Source organism: Glossina fuscipes, unplaced genomic scaffold, assembly GCF_014805625.2.
Source record: "Glossina fuscipes isolate IAEA_lab_2018 unplaced genomic scaffold, Yale_Gfus_2 1, whole genome shotgun sequence".
Taxonomy (NCBI): domain Eukaryota; kingdom Metazoa; phylum Arthropoda; class Insecta; order Diptera; family Glossinidae; genus Glossina; species Glossina fuscipes.
In genome coordinates, this window is record NW_023998415.1 from 4816257 (window position 1) to 4834087 (window position 17831).

The window sequence follows — 17831 nt, forward strand, 5'->3', positions numbered from 1 at the left end:
TCGGTACCGTCGCAGCTTTCTAACTGTATATAAAAATGCACATCTTTTGAAACTATGACAGTTGTTAAGAACGGGAATTTGAGAATAAATTACGAATTTTAATTTTTCTATGATGAGCAGCAAAACATTATTCATTATAGTAAACTTGGATATTTTGTGAAATACCACATAATTGCTTTCGTACGTAAATATCACTAGCGAAATATTGTAGTGTATAATATAAGAGGATCCCAAAAACCCGGATATTGGAAATGCTACGAGAATTGGAAATAGCAGTGGCACAAGTGTACTGAGTGTGTGAGGATTATTAATTACTTCGAAGCGGACAAAAAAGTAAAGTAAAAAATCCGCTTTTATTGTCTTTCGTGCTCTTAGGCCCTATGCACTGAAGGATGGGGTTATGCGCATTTTTGTTCTTTTCTCACAATGTATGTAACGCTCAAAAAAAAGCTTCAGACACCCTATAAAGTTCTTTTTGATCAGCGTGAAATTCTGAATTGACTAAGCGACGTCTGTCCGTCTTTATGTTGTTTGTTGTTGGCAGCCTTGGCAGCTTGTTAAAAAGCGGATACCGCTTTCAAATCAGGTAGAAGGAATGAAAGCTTTTGCACGTAAATTGGTGTTGAAAATGAACAAAATTGGTCAGAGCAGAAGCCCGCAGTGGAGCATAAATTGAACGCAATTCCATTTTTTTTTTTTTTTTTTTTAACCAAAATTTGTAGGGGCTCATTACTTGGAAATTATTAAAGTTAGAAAGATGAAATTTTCCACATTTACTTTACGAAGCACTCTACCCTTTACGCGCAAAAATAGAAAAGATACCCCATAGCCACACACAGTTACAACTGATAACATTTATTCCTCTCACTTTATTCAAAATTTTGGCTTATTTATCATAAGGCAATGAAGACAGAATGTTTAAAACAAGATATATTATCTGACTAAAAATCGGTTAATTCTGAAATGAATATTGCAGACGCCGCGATTAATTTTTTCTTAATAATACAAGCGAAATGGGTGTCAAATAAAAGAACTGGGAGAGAAGAATGCGAAAAGCATGGTGATGGTGGGTATGGGGAGATTCGACCCCAGCCGAATATAACTTTCTTATTTGTTTCTTTTAACAATTTGTAATGAAAAGTAAACATGAGATTTTTTCTTATTTTAAAATCTCCGATGCGAATGACCGTCTCTGGACTTTCGTTATTCGAATGGCAATCTTTACCTCCTAAGCTCACATAAGCATTTTTGGATATTACAAGAATCATTGGAATTTTCTCTTAACAAATTGACTTTGCCATGAAATGCACGATATGTTGCCACATTTTCTCGAAACCACATATCTTCAAAGTCGACATTATCTGATGGGGGCCAAAAAAAGATCAGTTAACGTATTTTCGTAGATTTCATATTAAAAAATTAATAGCAAAGGTTGCCAAAAATGTATTTTTATGCACGTAAAGGTCCCTTAAGAAATATCAGACTTGTTTTCCTTACACCAAAAAGGCAATAATCGTCATTTTTACAAAGTCCTTGAACTAAATATGAATTTCATCGCACATCCACGAAACGTGACAAAACAGTTTTAAGAATTTCCGCACGCTCTATACAACTGTATATGTATTATGCTCGATAAATAATGCCAATGTCCAAACAATATAATGGAAAAAAAATTCGATCCAAATGTCAATCAGAAGTGCCTTCCGGACCCGTAAAATGAATGATGAACTTATATAATGCTTTTGTATTTCAATGAATCCAGTCTTTCAAATTGATTACTGAACTTTTTGTAAATTTGGCTGCCCATCGATATAGCAATATGTACTTCTTCTTATCTTTACGGGCTTCTGCTTCGGTAGACTCTGCGGCTCTAATTTATGCCATAAGTTTCCCATCTGCAGTCGATATGCTGAATTTATCCCATCCTGGATTTAACACATAATATTGCAATTGTTCTCGAGTGCTTCTTGGTCTTGGCAAATGATAGCTTCAGCGACTGGAACAACAATGCAAAACACATCACAACGACTTCTGCTATGGTAAATACAAATTGCTTTAACTCCATTAAAAAAAAAAAAAAATACGCTTCAATCTGATTTTAGTTGTGAAGCCAAATGGCGGTCGCGAGCGCCAAAACTGGCACATTCGGATCATCACGTTAAGATCGCGGAATATTTAGATATTCGAAATCGGAAATAAAAAAGACCAATTCCAGAGGCGTTTCCAATACCTTTGACTTGACTACATATTTTGGAATTGAAAAGATTATCTGACTCTAGAAATTAATTCATCCACGCGAAAAAAGAGGAGATCTTCCTTTAACACTATTTCCACCACTTTTTGAATTGTTGCTCTACTAAGTACTTTCCACGCATATACTTTTCGCACCGCAAGCACGTTCCCATTGCTCTATTACCTGAGCGATACTTTATTTGGCACTTTCTTTATCTTCTTGGAAAGGGTGTGGTTTTACTTGAGACTTATGAACGTTCTAGATGTTTTTACATTCTCTGTAAGTTCTTCTTCTTCTAACTGGAATAAAAAATCTTTCACTGAAAAGTATTCACCTATCGTTTTTTTTCTGCACAGAACCTATGCTAAATTAAGAATGCTGTAAACTACATGCGTAAACCATCCAAGGCATTTACATTTCACCGTATACTTTCTCGTCATTTGGTTGGCCATATCGACCACGAATTTTGTGCTATTGTAAAATTTAATGGTTTTTGGAAGACGTTCATCGTTTTTTTTTTACGTCTTGAACTTAGCAGAAGAACTTTTTAGAGTACAGTCAATCGTAAACATAAAATTGCTGCTTGCTGTAAAGCATTCTATTTCATTCTGTTGTATTTTTGCAGATTTTGGCAGTTCTTTCTTACTTTAAGCGATGGTTCCAACTAAAGACGTTGTTTTTTGCAAAAGCTTTGCTGAAAGGCAAGAACTTGTCAACAAATTGTCGGTTGCAACGGTTCTGCCGCAGCCAATAAATGATTCAACCAACTTCGAAACAACCGACTATTCAACCAATGAAATAGATAGCGGTCTCATATCATCTTCCCCTAAGGAGGGAAACTCACGTATAACATATTTGCTTTTCATATCAGATGTCAAGCAAAATTTGATACCATATTTATCGGGCTTATACGGCACGTATGTGGTGAACATACATCTAACTTTCGCTGGGAAAAGCTGTTCATCCACTGTGATATTTGCACCTGGCTTGTAACACTTTTGATTGTTTTCCATCGATGCGTTCCATGCTCTTGATACTGAAGCGAATTAATTTTTCCCCAAACGTTTATTATCAAAACCCCAAAATCGTAGCGCTTCCCATGAAGCAATTTCGGCTCATGACATTCGAAAAAAATGAAGGACCACATTTCTATCCCGTAAATATGATCCCATTAATATTTTTTTTTGTTTACATGCTCCGCACACATGCGAAACGGTGACCTGCCAGAAAAGGAACTTGATTCGATCTTTTTCCAAACTGTTCCATCAACAGGAGCATTGCTTTCTTGACTCTCGTCTTCAGAATCGGCCAACAATCTCATTCTCTTTCGTCCTCTACCTGCGTTCAAATTATATTCCTGTTCATAAGCGATAGATGAGTAATTTTGATAATCGCTATCGAATTCGTCGTCATTTTCGAAAGAATCATTCAACGCATCTTCATTTTCAGTTTGTGAGCTATCATCAATTTCAGAGCATTCTTTCCTTATGCTATTTATTTTTTGCAATAACTTTGTCTTTCATGAAAATCGGGACGTCCTTAGTATAATTTTAGAAATAAATAGTTTTGCTTAACTGCAATGATAATTCCAATAATGTGTTTTTCAAATTTTTTACGAATGAAAACAAAACTCACGTGTACTGAATTCACTGCCGGGATCGGAAACCAAAATACGTTATCCAATTGTTTTAGAACGAGTCACTTCGGGATTCCCTAATCAGATTACAAATGATATGATGCTGCAAAATTGTATTGATATTTATATGGAAAACGGTTTGAAATTAGATACCATTATGAAATCCTTAGGTTGGCAAAAGAAAGCAATACGTATACCGTATGCACATTTTTAGATCCACGATGAGCTGGAGGAGAATGATACCGCTGAATTAATTTAACAACTGTTGCACTAAAATCCAAAAATATTTTTGGATTTTTGGAGAATAATGCTAAGCTACGATTTGAATGGTGTCTTCTGACACCTCTCAGACACCTAGATATGGTGTTAAAATCGTAAACTAACATTTGTTAGGAGCGCTTTAGATGTTGCACATGTACACGAAACGCTAGGTCACACCTAATATAACTTCATTCAAATTGCGAGTCTTTAGTAGATTTCTTTTGATATACCCTACACAACTGGTGCTGCAGAATATATTGAGTTTGTACGGACGCTTGCAACGCTCAGAAAGTCTTTAAATAGACCCCCTTTTTATTAGACACGATTCATAAAATGTCCTTCCGTCCGTCTAAAGTTATAAGAAAAAATGTTGTAATTTTTATAATTTCGCGACAAAACTCGCTGAGTAATAGTATTTTGGCATTTTAAATTGCTGTGAAAACTTTGGATCGGACGGGTCAATTTTTTCAACTCTTTGCCATATAACCGTTCCTACGTAAACTGAATCTTTAGATATTCATGCTACGACTTTTTAAGCAAAAAAGCGGTCCGATCCGACCCACTGCATTTTCAATAGAATTTATCGTTGGACCAAAAGAAGTCAGTGTCCCAAATTTCATGAAAATATCTGAAAAACTATAAAAAAAGGGCAGACAAGAGGACAGGCAAGCCTACATCGATTCAGAATCAATCGGTATAATAAAAGGGGGATCTCTCTGAAGTCCTTTTGGGGCGCCGCATGTATCCAACCCGAACTGAATGTGCTCCTATACCACAATTTGTATGCGGTACAAAAATTAAACGCATGCAAAAAAAGACTGTCAACTGATTGTAAATACGTAGATTGTTGAAAGTACTTTAAGTTACTAACATTGCATAAGAAAAGCAAAGCGGTAGGTAACCTTTTTAACCGGAAAAATTCTCACTGAAAGCGGTTAACAGTAGAAGACGTGCCATGTAACTACGTACATAATTTCAAGAATTAAAAACCGTTGGCAAACTATGATATATGCTTAATAGCGCCAAAACATAAATGTATAGATAGTTTTCTTTGTCAATTAGTGCCCTTAATGTTTTTATTAGACTTTTTTCTAGTATATATGGTATTATACATATATATACATAAATATATATTCATAGAATGGAATAGAAAAATTATAGGATATTCGCAAAAAGGTGTGATAAAAATGCAGCGGATGATCTAGCCGATAGTATAATAATAAATTTGGATAACGGCACTTAACAGCAATGGCCATCGTGACCGCTATGGTCGTGGGTAATTACGCCAGCTTGAACACGATAATTAACTCTGTCACTGTCACCCTGACTTTCATCGTTGTCGATAGGTTTGTTAACATTCGTTGGTTTGCCAAACTCACTTAAATCACGGCGCATGCAATAAGCATCCTCCCCGTCGGCGTAATATTTTGGTTCAATTTCGATAATTTTAAATTTTAGAGTATTCGTGTACAAATTTAAAGCGGCACGATTACTTTTACGTACATGCAATGAAACATATTGAGCATCGAAACATTCCACCATGGCTTGGGATGCTTGATTCATTAATTTCTGCGCTAAACCCAAACGGCGATAAGACCGTTTAACCGCCAACGATGTAATATGGCCACGTTTGCTATCCTCACCCGATTCAGGTTCTTCCATTTTAGCCAACACGTAGCCTACTATGTTGCCCTTGTCATCTTCAGCCACATAACTCAGTTGTGGCCAAGTAAGTCCATGATAAAAATAGTATTTCATTTGATAGTTCTCAGGTAAGCACAGCAGATTACAATGCTGCATTGTCATTAAATCTTCTGGCTTTGCACAACGTATATTCATATTTTATTTTTAGATAACTGTGTACCTGATGGTATTTATAAATGTGTTCCGCTTGTTATGCGAGTATTACTAATCTTTACGCAATTTTCTTGCCTTAAGATGAGATTGAGCGGCTGAACTTAAGTTACTCTCACCAACAGTAGGTTCAGATTCTTCACTGTTCGAATGGCCCAACAATTCACGTACCAAACGGAATTTTGATAGAAATGTTTTCCAAATTAAGAACCAACCTTAAAATATGAAAACGAAAAATATTTCTTTATTATAAGAAAATAAACAAAATTGAAGCATATTCCAAAAATTCCAAACCCTATTATTTATTTCATCTGCTTGCAATATATTCCAGCATAATGTTAGGACTTAGTAATCATCCGTAGACTTTAGTAGCAAATTAACTTAAAAATATTCCTAACATACGTAGCAAATTGTTGAACATCGAGCTTACCTAACAAAATAATCGCAGCAACAATACAAATGGAGGCAAAAACAGTAAAAATCAAAGCGAGTGTCGTAGCTACAGACATTATCATTATCACAATCCCCACGTGTATATATACACATGCATATATATAGAAATATATACATATATATGTACATGTAAGTACATATACATTTATATTCAGATTAAAGTAAATTATAAACAAAATCAAGAGGCACTTAGACTCGTAATAATTCTTATTATCTTTATGTGCATATTAAGCAAAAACTAAATAGAAAAATCATCACATCAATCACACATCGAAAGCAAAAACAAAACCCTAAAACAGCTGTTGAATTATTCTTCTTCTGCTTTTTATAGAGAGCAATGTTTAAACAGAGCTGGCAATGAAAGAAAGCAAACGAAAACGGCTGTATTGACATTAATAGTTCCATCACAATGAGAGTAACGATGAAAAAAGATGCTATTATGTTAAGTGTTTCAACAAATCCAGATTTTGTCAACACAACCGATGTAGTAAAAAAGTTAAAAGGATAAAACATATTTATGATTTATGTAATTTAAACTTTATGTACATTCTCACTTGTTTGGTAAAATTGAATTAATTTTTATTTAAACAACAAAACACAAGTATCGGGGATTTGAAAAAACTAAAAGTTACACTATTCATAAGTGTAAATGCTGTAAGCTTAAGAAATATCCGCAGGCATTTTAAATATAGCATTACAATGCTGTTTCATCCTAAGAATTACACATCTATAACGTAATCCTCAATAAACATTCTCACTGAACACAAATACATAAAAAGGATTGCAATATAAAAGACAGCAAATTCTGTCCGACAACTTGGAACTCTAATTTTTTTAAACAGGTAGAAGCACATGGATTAACTTTATTTCATTTAAATTATATTAATTTTAACTTGCAATTCCAACCATGATCTACTTTAACGATTCTCTTGCGATTGCATTAATAAATACCTTATTTATGATTGACAAAAAAACCATCTATCTTTCCCAAGAAGTATTTCATAAAACTCAAAAAAAAAAATACTAAGTTACTTAAAACCGGCTATGAAATAATAACAGCTGTTTGTCAGCACAAAAATAGCAAAAAACAAGGTACCACGCACAACAGCGTTGTTTTATAACTACATACACAATACCAAAATATCTAGAAAAGTATTCCCACATAATAACAAATTATTCGCGTGGAGGAACGAAACGGAGTGCAACATTAAGGGTAATATAGACATATATAGATTTTTCACAAAAATTAAACTCGAACCTTGAGTCAGGTTTTCTGGACAGTGAGAAAGGTAGTAACAAGAAAAACCATGTTCACTTAGAACCAGATTGCATATATATAAAAGAAACTTCATATATTTTTATGACCTGTGTTAACATAACAGAAATGGCTTCGTATCTGCTATTTGATTGCTTGGTCTTACATACTTGTCATTTGCATGGGCAAAAATAAGTTAAAAGTTCCTTGACATGACACACTGTCGCAAATCAAAGGTGTGTCATATTTTTTAAGTGGACGTACGCTATGGTATGAAAAAATTCAAACATGCAATTTGTGTTTCTAAATTGGATCTACAATTCTAAATTTTACGTCCAGTGAGTGGCATGCATGTTCACAGCAATCGCCGTCCATGGTAAACCAATCCTTCATTACGTCCAAAATATCATTAAAAACTTATTTCCTGACACTTAATTTATGTAAGAGTTGAGGATGAGTCTTTTATACCTTAAGTAAATATTCGCATATTTATTGATTCTAATTATACACACGGGAAGACGTCTTATGTAACACTTCAAGATTGGTGTAAAAAATTGTATAAAATATGTTAATTATATGTGTATGCAAATATGCCATATTAAATAAGGGAAAATTATTCCGACTATTCTTTTTAATTATGAAAAATATGTTCATAGTGATAAGAATACAATTAATTTCTTTTCCTATTAGTTCTTTTTGTTCAGACTGTTTCATATACACATTCCATTGCGTCTCTACAATTCTTTCTTTAAGGTTATCTTTTACCAAGCGTAAATAAGTATTATTTAACAATTTTACTAAATTGAGATTTATCATTCACAACAAATGTACCGTACGGCCACTTTATCATTAATCAATGGTTTGCATTGTAATGTAAAACTTGCAACTCGGTACTTATCTTTAAACTTAAGCACTGCAGAAAAATGGAATTTATATGCCGGTGTCCTCGTCGAGCGTTTGCCCGTCGTCTCCAAAGAATTAAATGCTCTCGAAAAAGAATTCAAAGAATACTTATTGCGGGTAGAATTCGAAAAAAGTTTAAAGTCTAATCATGAAGTGCAACATGAACGTGATCTAAAGCAGGCCGAACTTTTGAAAGAAGGCAATGTAGGATTAGATTTAGATGAAATCGTCGCTAAGCAAACGGCGCAAGATTTAAAAGATGCTTACACGGAAGAATTCAAACAATTTAAATTGGCCTCCCGTAAGACGATTGATGACAAAGCCAATAACGAGACGTCGACAAATCGCTGTTTGGAGGACACGTTATATTTATTGATTAGCCAAAAACTGGGTAAAGATGAATACTTTCTTTTACCTCAGGGTCCACGGGTTGAGGGCGAAACTATGAGACAAGCTGCCGAACGCGTGTTGCGTGAGAAATGCGGTAATCAAATGAAAGTGTGCTTTTATGGAAATGCGCCTTGCGGTTTTCACAAATACAAATATCCCATAACTATGCGAGATCAAACTATAGGAGCTAAGGTGTTCTTTTATCGAGCTTCCTTGTTAGCGGGCAATGTAGACAAAAATGTAACCGGAAAATATGGATGGATAAGAACAGACGCTCTAGAAGGGAAACTAAATAATTTTTCTTATTTGCGAAGTGTTCAAAAGATAATTTTTTAAATAAAATGTAGGCGGAAATGTGAATTGGAAGTGCGTTTTTGTGCGGTGATAATTCTCTAGAACGAAAAATTTTGAGACGAACTAGAAAAAGTTGTGCGCCCATCCACCAATAATAGCAAAAACAACATGATTTAGACCTTTTCATGAACATATTAAAAGAAAAATCGAATTCTACATTAAAATAATCTTTTGGACCACTTTTCATCCAAAGATGGATAGAGATGTCTGTCATATTAGTCATACATATACAAGTCACTGACCCGATCCAAATCTTTTGAATGGATTTGGCATATCAAAATAAAATTACTTCGCGATTTTCGTTGAAAACTTTTTTTCAAAATATGTCTTTATATGGAGAATGGACGTAAAATCGATTTGCGCAAAGGTTCGCTTTTGGGACAAAAGTTTTGCATTGCATAAAATTTCGTCGATACATCTCAAAAGCAGTGATATAAATGTTGATCACAAGTGCCATAGAGAGGTATAATGCAGCTTAAGTCCATTTGCCGTTATGTATATCTGCACAAACTTACCTTACCTTATGGTATACGGAACCTATCAAGAGTTGATTCTCTTGAATCCTTTGAAGTGTAAGCAAAATTGCAGAAAAACGCTTTGACTTTTTTTGTTGCGTTAAAGGAAGCGACAACGACTAAACTTGTTCCAGTGTTTACACCTATAAAGAAATGTCATGTCTTTATGCCGTATTTTTTGAAAACATTTTCAGCTAAATATATAGTTGTCTCGCTTCAACGGCTGTACCATTTGTTTAGTCAAAAAATGCCATTTTTTAAAAGTCATAACAGAAGAAAAAAAAATTCGAGACGCTATGTTTTAATAGCAATCTGTGGTTGCGATTGTATATAAGAATAAGTTGCCAATTATTAATGATGGATGATATAAAAATCGAGCTTAGTAATGGTGAATGTGACGAAATTGCAAATTGTAATACAATCAGTCAAACAGAATCAATTCACCAGAACAAGGTGGAAACAATAGACAATCCTTTACCAGCAAATGGGTGTATTCCAAAAAGTAAGCGAAAACGCCCGCTACTAAATCAATACCATAAACACATGGTTCTGGAGCATATGATAAACTGTGGATGTGATGTTGAAAATCTGTTAAGTGCTATACGTAATTTTAAGGTGCCTAAAGAAGAACTATTAAGTAAGAGAAAACGGAGATAACCCAAGCTCTTGATAAGAGGTATTCTTTTTCCTTTAGGACAACTAAATAGCAGTGTAAAAGAGGCAGAAGATTATGTTTATCAGGAGTGTGACTCTTTAAGCTTTCAAAACATAACCGCTTGGTTGGAATATTTGAAAAAAATTAAAGCTCCCGAACATTGCCACTATGAATTAGGTGTTGTTTTGAATGCTATAGCAAATAATGAAAGTTATCCTCACCCGGCAGAGTTAAACGGTATTGATTTAAAGTAAGTTTATAACTAAATATCTTAAAGAATCCGTTTGCATCTATGTTCAATTTTAGGGCAATTTACACGTTCCTGAGCAATTCTCTTTTTGGATTACCGCAACCACGGCTTGATTCCGCATCAAGTGCGTTTCTAATCGACGAATTTGAGGTAAGTTGCAAATTTTGTAATCACCACAGGTAACAGGTGTACTCTTCTATTGTTAGTCTACTACTTAGAGAGACCAAAGCCCAACCTTTACAAAATGTTTTCCTAATTAATTGGGATTAAGAATTGATGCATCCGTCTGGCGTCCGTTTGCTTCTACTCGTCGCCGGAGGATCAGCGGTATATTCAGTTAAAATGTTTGCAACGCCCAGAAGAAAGCATCAAAGACCCCACAGAGTATAATATTCTTGATCAGCATAAAATTCTTAACCGATTTAAGCATATGCGTCCGTTCGCCTGTGTAATGTCCGTTGAAAACATTCTCCTGTCCGCACAAATAAAGCTATCGACTTCAAATTTGCTAGAAACATAAATTCTTGCACATATATATACACACATATGTTTATATTTATTAAAATGTCTATGTAGATATATTAGAATTTTTTTTTTTTCACTTTATATCTATTATTTTCTTTTAGTAGTAATCAATGTTTCAAATGTGACAAATAAATTTTCTCTTGGTAGTGACTTTTAAAATTTTTCAATTTTTAAGGGAATTTTATATTCATAAATTTTATATTTTCTATTCGTGCTTTTTGAAATTCGCAATTTAAAGGGAATTTTGTGTTCTAGTGATTTTTAACATTTTTTAATTTCAAGGTAATTCAGTATTTTTCTTTTAAAAGTAAAACAATATTGTATTTAATACCAAAAAATTAAATTTTAAACGAGTTTATCTATGTCTTCAATTTGGGAAAAATTATTGAAGCAATTAGTGGTGTGATGAAATTTCTGCTGCGAAGTTGTACCGAAACTATATAAATACCGTCGAGATGAGGCTCATGCATAGAGAAACTTGTCCAGCGATGAAAAGGAACTTTACCGGATGATTGCAAAACAAGAAAAAAGCTGAAACGTTTGCGTCAAAAACGTAAAGCAAAGTCCTTATCCAAAAGTCACAATAATTCGCGAGCGAGATTTTAATAACTCTTGAACTGTTTATTCTGCTTAAATGTACACTTACATATAATAATATTACATATGTATTTATATCTACAATTATTTAATACAAGCGTTTATACGCTAGTGAGATACATCCAGACAATAACTCTTTAAAAGATTTCCATCTAAAATTGCAAACATATATATTTTCGTTCGATATATATATATATGCAGGGCAGTTATACGATACAACAGATGTCGCATAAAATTGCCGATGATTCAGAAATTTATTATAAAAAAACTGAGCAATAATTTATCTGACGTTTTACCCCAAAGTGAGTAAAAATTTCTTATCTATATTTTTTGATTTGAATAGAACCTAATCAACGAAGCCAATACCGAGGAAGGAGATAGAGACACTTGCGACTTAAGAGAACAGTTAGAATCTTGCTTATCCGCCACCAATCCTGATGATCTGCCATCTAGTTTAAATCCATTCAAATTGTGTTCAAATATTGGAAAAATTTAGTGTTCCTTTCTTAAAGCGTTTCAACAAAGATATATATCATTATCAACAAAAAAAAATATTCACAATTTTGTACAGGCAAACAAAACACGCGTAGGAAGCGTAATGTCTTTATACCCTTTAGTTTGGAACACATAAATTTTATTAATCGTATCCATCTGCACGTCCGTCATGCGTTGTAGGAATGCTTTCAGCGATGAAAGTAGGGAAAGATGAAACTTCATATGGCCGAGGCCCATCAACAAAATCTCGCCAATGAAACCATACCCGAACTAGGTTTCAATTTCGGCATATTTAAAAGTCGCTCCCCGATGGATCAATTGAAACAAACCCGAGCGGACGAAAAAATTATAAACTGTTTTATAAATTCGTAAGATTAAAATTCATTGTCTTTCTTTTACTGTACGGCACAAAAGACTGCTTAAAATCTCTACTTTTACATATTAAAAAATGTTGTGTCATTTTCCTATAATACATGATAAAATATCGTATAATCACAATTGTTGTTACATCTAAAATAAAATAAGAAAATTGAAAGTCATGGCAGCACTGCGAAGTGTTTAAATTTGTGTTTAAATGCATTCAGTCCAACCAAACCCCTGGATTGAAGAATAATGCTTTGTTGAAGCCCATATTTACTGAGTTGGCGGTTTGCAAGTGTCCATCTACTGTACGCAGTTTTGAGGTTTCTGCTTGTATCATTTTCACAATCTCTTCGAAAGAGGTGTCGTGAGCATTAGCAGCCATCATTTCCACAAATTTCTGTATATACCAAGATCCGGCTTCCACATCTCTATGGGATTTAAAACCAGGCGAAGCGGCATAGCATATGAACACATCGGATAGTTGAGGTATATTAGTTTTTGCATTGCCACTAATGTAGCTAACTGAATCTGTTTGAATTTTTCCTTTTATTCCCATATCAGCAATATTCCCACGGCAAAAAGGAAATATAAAAATTTTTGGCTTGTTTTGCAAATTTCGGCAAATGTGATTATGAAAATATCTCTCAATATCTTCTACTTTAACAATGGAACCATCATGGAATGTTACACGTTCAAAACCATCATCATCTCTGGTCCCATGAGTCATCAAAGCCATAACGAAGCATTCTGTGTTGGTTGTGTATTTCGAATTTAAGAGTGCATCTAACAATTTGAAAAAGTCGGATTGACTGATATTGGTGTAAGAAAACAACTTGAAACCTAATTCGCGGAACAGGTATAGCAGCGATTCGGCATCGCCTTCAGCTCCACGTCGTGGCTCATCGTTACTTAAGAAATCAATAATATTCACCATAAAAAATACACCACGATTATATTGACTTTGCATCGGATATGTGCCTAATTTTGGATGTGTGTGAACAGCCGTTGATTTTTTTACGTCCAATCTCATCTTTGGGTAAATTTCATCTGTAAATTCTTCAAGCATTATTTCATTTGAACAATTGCTTTTGTTAATATTTAATTCCTGGAAGGCAAAAATAAAAAATATTATTTCCTCATTAATTTGTGTCGCTGTTAGAGAAATTAACATCAAAATAAACAATAAGTGTGTTATAACCATGAGCTAGCTGTTGTTTTCAAATCATTCAAATATATTAAAATCATGCAAAGATTTTATTTTTATTATGGGTCTGGCATCCAATACAACGCCAATTTTCTTTGATAAATTTGAAGGCAATTTGAAATTTCCGATCTAAGCCGAAAATGCATTTGTTAAACTTAAATTTTTTCGTGGGGTGTTTGGTGTACTTTTTCCGCGTATTATAAACGAAACAATAAAACTTGTATTTTATATATTGTAAGTGAAAAGAAAACATGTTCGCTTTTTTGTAACGAAAAAAAAAAAAGAAAAATGAAAACAGTTGTTGAAAACTTCAATGCTATGATTATTACCTTTTTGGCACCATCACTGCGATCTATACAATGCATATCATTGCTGTTATTGTTGTTATTGCCATTTGTTGTAATCAGCGTTTCGCACTCTCTTATACCAGACAATTGCCGTTCGTATTTTTGGTCTTCACGTTTTTGTATGGAACGCATACGTGAGTCATCGTCCAGAGCATTGAGAACACACAATGCACTGTCGTATTTTAAGTCAGCCAAAATCATTCGCAACTCTTGATAAGCTGTCGGTCCACGTTTAGTGATTTTAATGAACAACCTTTTATGGCGTTCATATTGTTTCTCATCTTCTGACCAATTTACGCACATGTCCGGTTCAATTTTTTCTAAATTCTGTAGCATAATCGGAGAGAGCAAACCCTTAGCTTTACATGCATGCGCAAGTTTCTCATACTTTGTACGATTTATGAGTTTATCTGTATTTTCAATTATGTTAGCACGATGTTTATCATCCATAATCTACTAGTTTATAACGTGTATAACTCGTATATCCGTAAATGGTTGCACTGACCGTGCAATATCTTTTTTAAAAAATGTTCAAGAACAATTATTTTCAAGCTTTTACCAAGTTAGCATACATTCAATGTTTCGGAAGTAATTGTGTATGCTGTAAAACTCCTTTGCAGCGATCTTTACTCTTATTTACTCTTATTGTTTTTGTCTTTTTATAATACAATAAAGAAAATGCTCAAGCTTGCTTTGTTCTGTTTAAAACTGCCCTTTTTTAATAAAATTACTCTCTTATTTTTTCAAAAGCAGTTTATCTTTTACGTCAATGCTTAAATGAACTTCCTCTTTTTAAAATTTTAAGACTGGTATTCAAAATTATTAAAATTTCTTTTGAAACAAAAGCAACTTAACAATAATACAATGCATTCACTTGATTAGACAATAATAGAATGACTAAAAAAGTTGTAAAATTTTCGTAGTGAAAATTTATCATATAAATTTGAATAGTGTGGCCAAGTTTAAAAATTTTACGTTCGTAAGTTAAGCCTAGGTTAATAATAAGAAGAAGAGCACACGTAGAATATAAATTCCTAAGGGGAATCCACACGGATAGAGCGCTTGATTGCAGACTTGGAAATTACGTTAAAAAAAATAACATTACGAAAAAATTCTACTACAGTTTAATGCCATAAATTATAATTTTTTATTTACTTGTGTTCATTTCATACACTTAATTCAAACAACATATATATTTAGTTCAAAGAAGTGGATTCATTTTACCAGAAATTTCCGTAAAACTTATTCTGTGTTCGTATAGGCTTATTGTTACTTATTGCCTGAAATTTTGGAATAAAAAAGCAGTTAATATAAATTTAAAATAAATTTTTTTATTTCTTCTACTTTTTCTTCTTTTTCTGCATTTGTTTATATGATTTCCTTATTAATATAAAATTGATCCATACAAACTTATACATGTCTTATTGTGTATTGCCAATTAAACGCAACTTCAATGTGTTAGTTCTATTAGAAATTTATAAAAATGCATACATTTTATACAATTTCATTATCCTACTATTTTTAGTAACCCTGTATTAACGTTCTTTATTTTAACAACATTGCATACACAAATAAAAAAATGTCTGGTATTTATATGACAAATTGACTACAATCAAATGGGTTTTATGGTATTTCATTACGATACAAACTAAGTAAAGGAACTTTAACAAAAGCAATAATTGCGTTTAATACACTTTGTGAGTAGGCAAAATGCAAGATTTTATTACAAAGCGTAATGCTTTATTTGCCTGCCTTGATGATGCCAGCAATGAGCTCAAGGGAACTTCTTTGGATCAAACAAATTCTTTGATGGCACTTGAGGATAGCAAAAGATTGCTATCTAAATACAAAAACGGACTTAATATTCGTGAAATTTCATCCGAAAAAAATTTAAAACATCTAAGGGGCAAGGAAAGTATTTTTAAGAAACCAGAATTGCCAATTAACAAATGTTTAAAACCACGCAAAATTCCCGACTATCGGGTAAGTATAAGACCATATCCTTTGCTCTTTATTACGGGTGCTATCCGATAGAATAACTTGTCCGAGTAAAGAAAGGAAAAGTAAACAAGTCGAAAAATGTAACCTAAAGCTCAGACATTCTCTGTTCTAAAAAGGTGAAGTATACCAAGGAATTTAAATTTCTTTTCAAACTAAAATTCTATAATCAATCAAGTATTTTTATATTGGTTGCCGTAGATGATTGCTATAAAATATTAATAAAATTGAAGGTACAAGGTCATTTTGAATCAATTTAGAGCAGGATCGTCAACATCCAATTGGAAGCAGATTTTTGTTGATTGCGATAAAAGCAATCGAGGGTTTCGATAGTTGAAAATTGAAAAGAAAGTCAATCATAAAATAATTACTGCTTGTGCACAGTATTAAACGTTAATGGATAATACTAATATATGATATTTTCATAGATCAATCCCCACAAATGGAAAAAATATTCCCTTACTGATATAGATATATCCGATCATACAAACACAACGGCTGCATTAGCGTTTCTACAACAAATGGATAAACAGCGAGAATTACAGCAAAGCGACAACGAAAAATTCGACGTTAACACGAAAATCGAGTTTAAAAAGTCGAGCAAAATTGAGAGGGAATTAAAGATTTTGGCGGAGAAAGAAGTCGCCGATGTAGAAGTTGATTTACCCAAATTGAAAGGATCCAAATTAATAATGCCCGAATATGTGGTCGGTCAAACCATCAAAAAAACGAAAACTAAAAGAAATTATAGAAAATGTTTATCCAGAACGAAGGAACATGCCAACGGGCAGCTGTTGTTAACACATCTTCAAGAGGAAGGCGAAGAGTGTGAAGTTGATAATTGCGACAGTTTTGAATAATTATTAATGTAGATATAAACATTGACTGAAATAAACTCTTGGAACTCTTGAGATGATATCAATTCATTTTTGGATTGAAGAGAATAACAAGAACGCAGGGATTTCTATATAGTATCTCACTAACAACTTATGCTATATGAATCCATCTTGGCATTTTGCTTATCAATTACGTATTTGTTTGATTTGAATCCACAATTTAATCACAGTCGATATTGTAATGACAGATCATTAGCTTTGCAAACATCTCAGAATACGAAAAACATACATGAAAAGTGGCTCTAGGTTCAACTAGTCTATACATCACTCATTATCGCAATCACCAAGCTTATTCGATATACCTACGAAAAGGAAAATTGGTTCCCTTCTTCATTGAAAATAGTTGTATAAAGTTGTAAATTTCAAAAAAAAAAAAAAAAAACAAAAAGAAACGAAACGAAGCGTTTTTGTATATCCTATATTAATGTGTTTTAACGGTTTTAACTCCTGTGACGATATAATGATAACTACCAGTACAATATAAATGACACTATTGCGATTCTTTACTGTGTATTTCTGAGTACAATTTTTCATAAGGCTTAAGATCGCTGAAGTATAGCTGTGCGCTTAGTGCTTGCGGCATCTCTCAACTCCTGCGCTGACAACCTATGCAATGTTATATTTCAAATATTTTCAATCTTTCCCTA

At 33.3% G+C, this 17831-nt stretch overlaps 6 protein-coding genes across 8 annotated transcripts; 3 read left to right on the forward strand and 3 right to left on the reverse strand.

Moving 5' to 3' along the window:
* Positions 1 to 5235: 5235 nt before the first annotated feature.
* Positions 5236 to 5992, reverse strand: LOC119631388 (N-alpha-acetyltransferase 10). The gene has a single exon (XM_038023543.1). It carries the CDS (start codon positions 5967 to 5969, stop codon positions 5370 to 5372), a length of 600 nt encoding a protein of 199 aa, XP_037879471.1. The 5' UTR covers positions 5970 to 5992; the 3' UTR covers positions 5236 to 5369.
* Positions 5993 to 6014: 22 nt separating this feature from the next.
* LOC119631389 (small integral membrane protein 13) lies at positions 6015 to 6712 on the reverse strand. The gene is made up of 2 exons (XM_038023544.1): positions 6415 to 6712; positions 6015 to 6199 (listed from the first exon to the last, which is right to left on the reverse strand). The coding sequence occupies exons 1-2, from the start codon at positions 6497 to 6499 to the stop codon at positions 6039 to 6041; spliced, it is 246 nt and encodes an 81-aa protein (XP_037879472.1). The 5' UTR covers positions 6500 to 6712; the 3' UTR covers positions 6015 to 6038.
* A 1453-nt stretch (positions 6713 to 8165) lies between these two features.
* Positions 8166 to 9830, forward strand: LOC119631386 (39S ribosomal protein L46, mitochondrial). The gene has a single exon (XM_038023539.1). It carries the CDS (start codon positions 8518 to 8520, stop codon positions 9319 to 9321), a length of 804 nt encoding a protein of 267 aa, XP_037879467.1. The 5' UTR covers positions 8166 to 8517; the 3' UTR covers positions 9322 to 9830.
* A 33-nt stretch (positions 9831 to 9863) lies between these two features.
* LOC119631387 lies at positions 9864 to 12863 on the forward strand. 2 transcript variants are annotated; one of them, XM_038023540.1, is made up of 4 exons: positions 9864 to 10491; positions 10549 to 10759; positions 10816 to 10909; positions 12225 to 12863. In XM_038023540.1, exons 1-4 carry the CDS (start codon positions 10209 to 10211, stop codon positions 12375 to 12377), a joined length of 741 nt encoding a protein of 246 aa, XP_037879468.1. In that variant the 5' UTR covers positions 9864 to 10208; the 3' UTR covers positions 12378 to 12863. The 2 variants fall into 2 exon arrangements, with proteins under 2 accessions (XP_037879468.1, XP_037879469.1); XM_038023541.1 differs by lacking the exon at positions 12225 to 12863 and adding an exon at positions 10966 to 11269.
* Positions 12864 to 12937: 74 nt separating this feature from the next.
* Positions 12938 to 15179, reverse strand: LOC119631385 (caspase Dronc). 2 transcript variants are annotated; one of them, XM_038023538.1, is made up of 3 exons: positions 14273 to 15179; positions 13580 to 13844; positions 12938 to 13522 (listed from the first exon to the last, which is right to left on the reverse strand). In XM_038023538.1, the coding sequence occupies exons 1-3, from the start codon at positions 14738 to 14740 to the stop codon at positions 12957 to 12959; spliced, it is 1299 nt and encodes a 432-aa protein (XP_037879466.1). In that variant the 5' UTR covers positions 14741 to 15179; the 3' UTR covers positions 12938 to 12956. The 2 variants fall into 2 exon arrangements, with proteins under 2 accessions (XP_037879466.1, XP_037879465.1); XM_038023537.1 differs by having other exon boundaries at positions 12938 to 13844.
* A 686-nt stretch (positions 15180 to 15865) lies between these two features.
* Positions 15866 to 17464, forward strand: LOC119631802. Its single transcript, XM_038024316.1, has 2 exons — positions 15866 to 16273; positions 16717 to 17464. The coding sequence occupies exons 1-2, from the start codon at positions 16001 to 16003 to the stop codon at positions 17146 to 17148; spliced, it is 705 nt and encodes a 234-aa protein (XP_037880244.1). The 5' UTR covers positions 15866 to 16000; the 3' UTR covers positions 17149 to 17464.
* The last annotated feature ends 367 nt before the right edge of the window (positions 17465 to 17831 follow it).